Source organism: Pristiophorus japonicus, chromosome 1, assembly GCF_044704955.1.
Source record: "Pristiophorus japonicus isolate sPriJap1 chromosome 1, sPriJap1.hap1, whole genome shotgun sequence".
Classification (NCBI taxonomy): Eukaryota; Metazoa; Chordata; class Chondrichthyes; family Pristiophoridae; genus Pristiophorus; species Pristiophorus japonicus.
Window position 1 is genome coordinate 69,069,284 of NC_091977.1, and position 2,468 is coordinate 69,071,751.

The 2,468-nt window shown below is 50.0% G+C and overlaps 1 protein-coding gene across 3 annotated transcripts in view; it reads right to left on the bottom strand.

The window, feature by feature from the left end:
• The window catches only part of tmod1 (tropomodulin 1), a 109,447-nt gene extending 107,631 nt beyond the window's left edge, over positions 1-1,816 (bottom strand). For 2 of the 3 annotated variants that reach the window (XM_070880808.1, XM_070880816.1), the window contains exon 1: positions 1,205-1,487. In XM_070880808.1, the coding sequence (XP_070736909.1) occupies positions 1,205-1,460 (256 nt within the window). In that variant the 5' untranslated portion in view covers positions 1,461-1,487. Of the gene's footprint in view, positions 1-1,204; positions 1,488-1,641 lie in introns of those variants that run through there. The other variant, XM_070880826.1, reaches the window with a different exon arrangement.
• Positions 1,817-2,468: the final 652 nt, after the last annotated feature.

Genomic DNA, 2,468 nt, shown 5'->3' on the forward strand with positions numbered 1-2,468 from the left:
CATGAGAGTTTTGTGGCAGTTTTGAGGGCCTCATACAGTACACTTTTATCAACACCAACAGATTGGCTGCCTATGCTTGCAAACATCGCACCACTGCATGTAGGCCACAAATATGCAATCTTCAAAGAATACAACTTTTACACTAGCAAAGATATATCGATCCTGGCCAACTTGACCAACCTACCAACAACCCATATTGGACAGTCACCGAAGCCCATGACTTTGAGAAGGTCACCGTCACCATTAAACCAGCAGACACACAGAAAGTTAAGGGCATCCGACTACATTTTGGTCAAATTAAGATCTGTTAGCACAACTGCAATTAAAATCTCTCTGCACTAACGTCCCATGTGCGATCCTGAATAGGTCAAATGGCCACGAAAGAAGCCTTTAACAACCTCAGAATGTCCTTATAGGACAAATGATAAAAGTACTTTTGAAGTGTCGTCATTGTTGAAATGGAAACGTGACACATCAAAGCCCCACAAACAGCCATGTGATAATCTGTTTTAGCGATGTTGGTTGAGGGATAAATAGGCGAACTCCAGGCTCTTCTTCGAAATAGTGCCGTGGATTATCTTAAGTCCATCAAGGTGGATAGGGCCGGTTTTATGTCTCATCTGAAAGATGGCACCTGCAACAGTGCCGCACTCCCTCGGCACTGCATTGGAGGGCCAGCCCTAGATGTTGTGCTCTCGTCTCTGTCGTGGGATTTGAGCCCTTCTGACTCAGATCACGGTGAGTCACACCAGTATCACGGTCAGGGCAGTTTTACACACAGCTAAATTCAGAACGGGTACCAGAGAACATATTTACTGAGCACCTAGATTTCATGTTCATTCTCATATTTCATCATTGTCCACCCCAAGGGACCAATGTCTGAGATCAGGGCTCTGTTTTGTGAGCTGCGTGTTTTCTCTCTCAGTTGTGATTTTTACACCATTTTCTGAACCATTTGACAAATTAATAGCGTGTCTTAAACAAAGTAACAACAACAAAAAAGCTTTCAGTGATTTTCCAACCATGTAGGGCAATTTGAGTGCAGTGAAGGCCGGGGGTGCGAAGACACGACGCTTTACTAGGAGCCACACAAGGCAGCCAATGACAGGCACTGAGGAGTCGGTCACCTCACATTCAAGAGTTCATGTGAGCCCTTTTTTAAAAAAAATAATGAAATATAACTCAGTAGTTTTGAATCTCTTACCGGTCACGCCAAAGCCCGCTCTAAAATCATTGGGTCTAAAACACACACTGCCTTCGGGCTCCTGCTGCCGGCTTCTCTGTCCGGAGACAGAGGGAAAGAGAGAGAGACAGAGACAGAGACAGAGAGCGATTGCTGGGACCAGGCTGCCAGCACTTAGCTGTAACAAAGTGTCCCAATCCGATACACCGCACCAGAGTTTTAGCCATTTAAAGAAAGTGACGCGCGGCGCCGCCTCCCTGGGGCTATTTTTAAACATGAAGCGAATTTAATGTTTAAAAAGCAGTAAATTCCGCCAAAGGCGCCGGCGGAGTTGTGGCGGAGCCGGTGCCCAGATATCGGGTTCCCAGCCGTTGCTCTATTTTGGTGCCCGCTGAATATTTTGACCCGATATGGTGAAGGAGAGCGAGGGAAGAAACAGAAAGAGCGAGTGTCCTTACCGGGGGTGTTGGCGGGGAACCGCGGGCCCGGCGGCTCCAAGCAGTTGGGCTGATGATAACAAACAAACTTTTCCGCGCTCCGGCTCCGGGACTGCAGCCGCTGGGACCACTCGCCGACTGCACGGCGCAGGCGCGGCCGGTCCCTCGGCCAGAGAGCCTCAGAGCAACGGAATAGGCAGCGTAAACCTTCCCAGCACTGGAATCGGCAGCGTAAACCCTCACAGCACTGCAATAGACAGCATATACCCTCCCAGCACTGGAATAGGCAGCGTATACTCTCCCGGCAGTGGAATAGGTAGCGTAAACCCTCCCAGCACTGGAATAGGCAGCGTATACCCTCCCGCCACTGGAATAGCAAGCGTATACTCTCCCGGCACTGGAATAGGCAGCGTATACTCTCCCGGCACTGGAATAGGCAGCGTAAACCCTCCTGGTACTGGATTAGGCAGCGTAAACCCTCCTGGCATTGGAATCTGCAACGTATACACTCCCGGCACTGGAATAGGTAGCGTAAACCCTCACAGCACTGCAATAGGCAGCATATACACTCCCAGCACTGGAATAGGCAGCGTATACTCTCCCGGCAGTGGAATAGGTAGCGTAAACCCTCCCAACACTGGAATAGGTAGCGTATACCCTCCCGCCACTGGAATAGGCAGCGTAAACCCTCCCGGCAGTGGAATAGGAAGCGTAAACCCTCCTGGCACTGGAATCAGCAACGTATACACTCCCGGCACTGGAATAGGTAGCGTAAACCCTCACAGCACTCCAATAGGCAGCGTAAACCCTCCCAGCACTGGAATAGGCAGCGTAAACCCTCCCAGCAC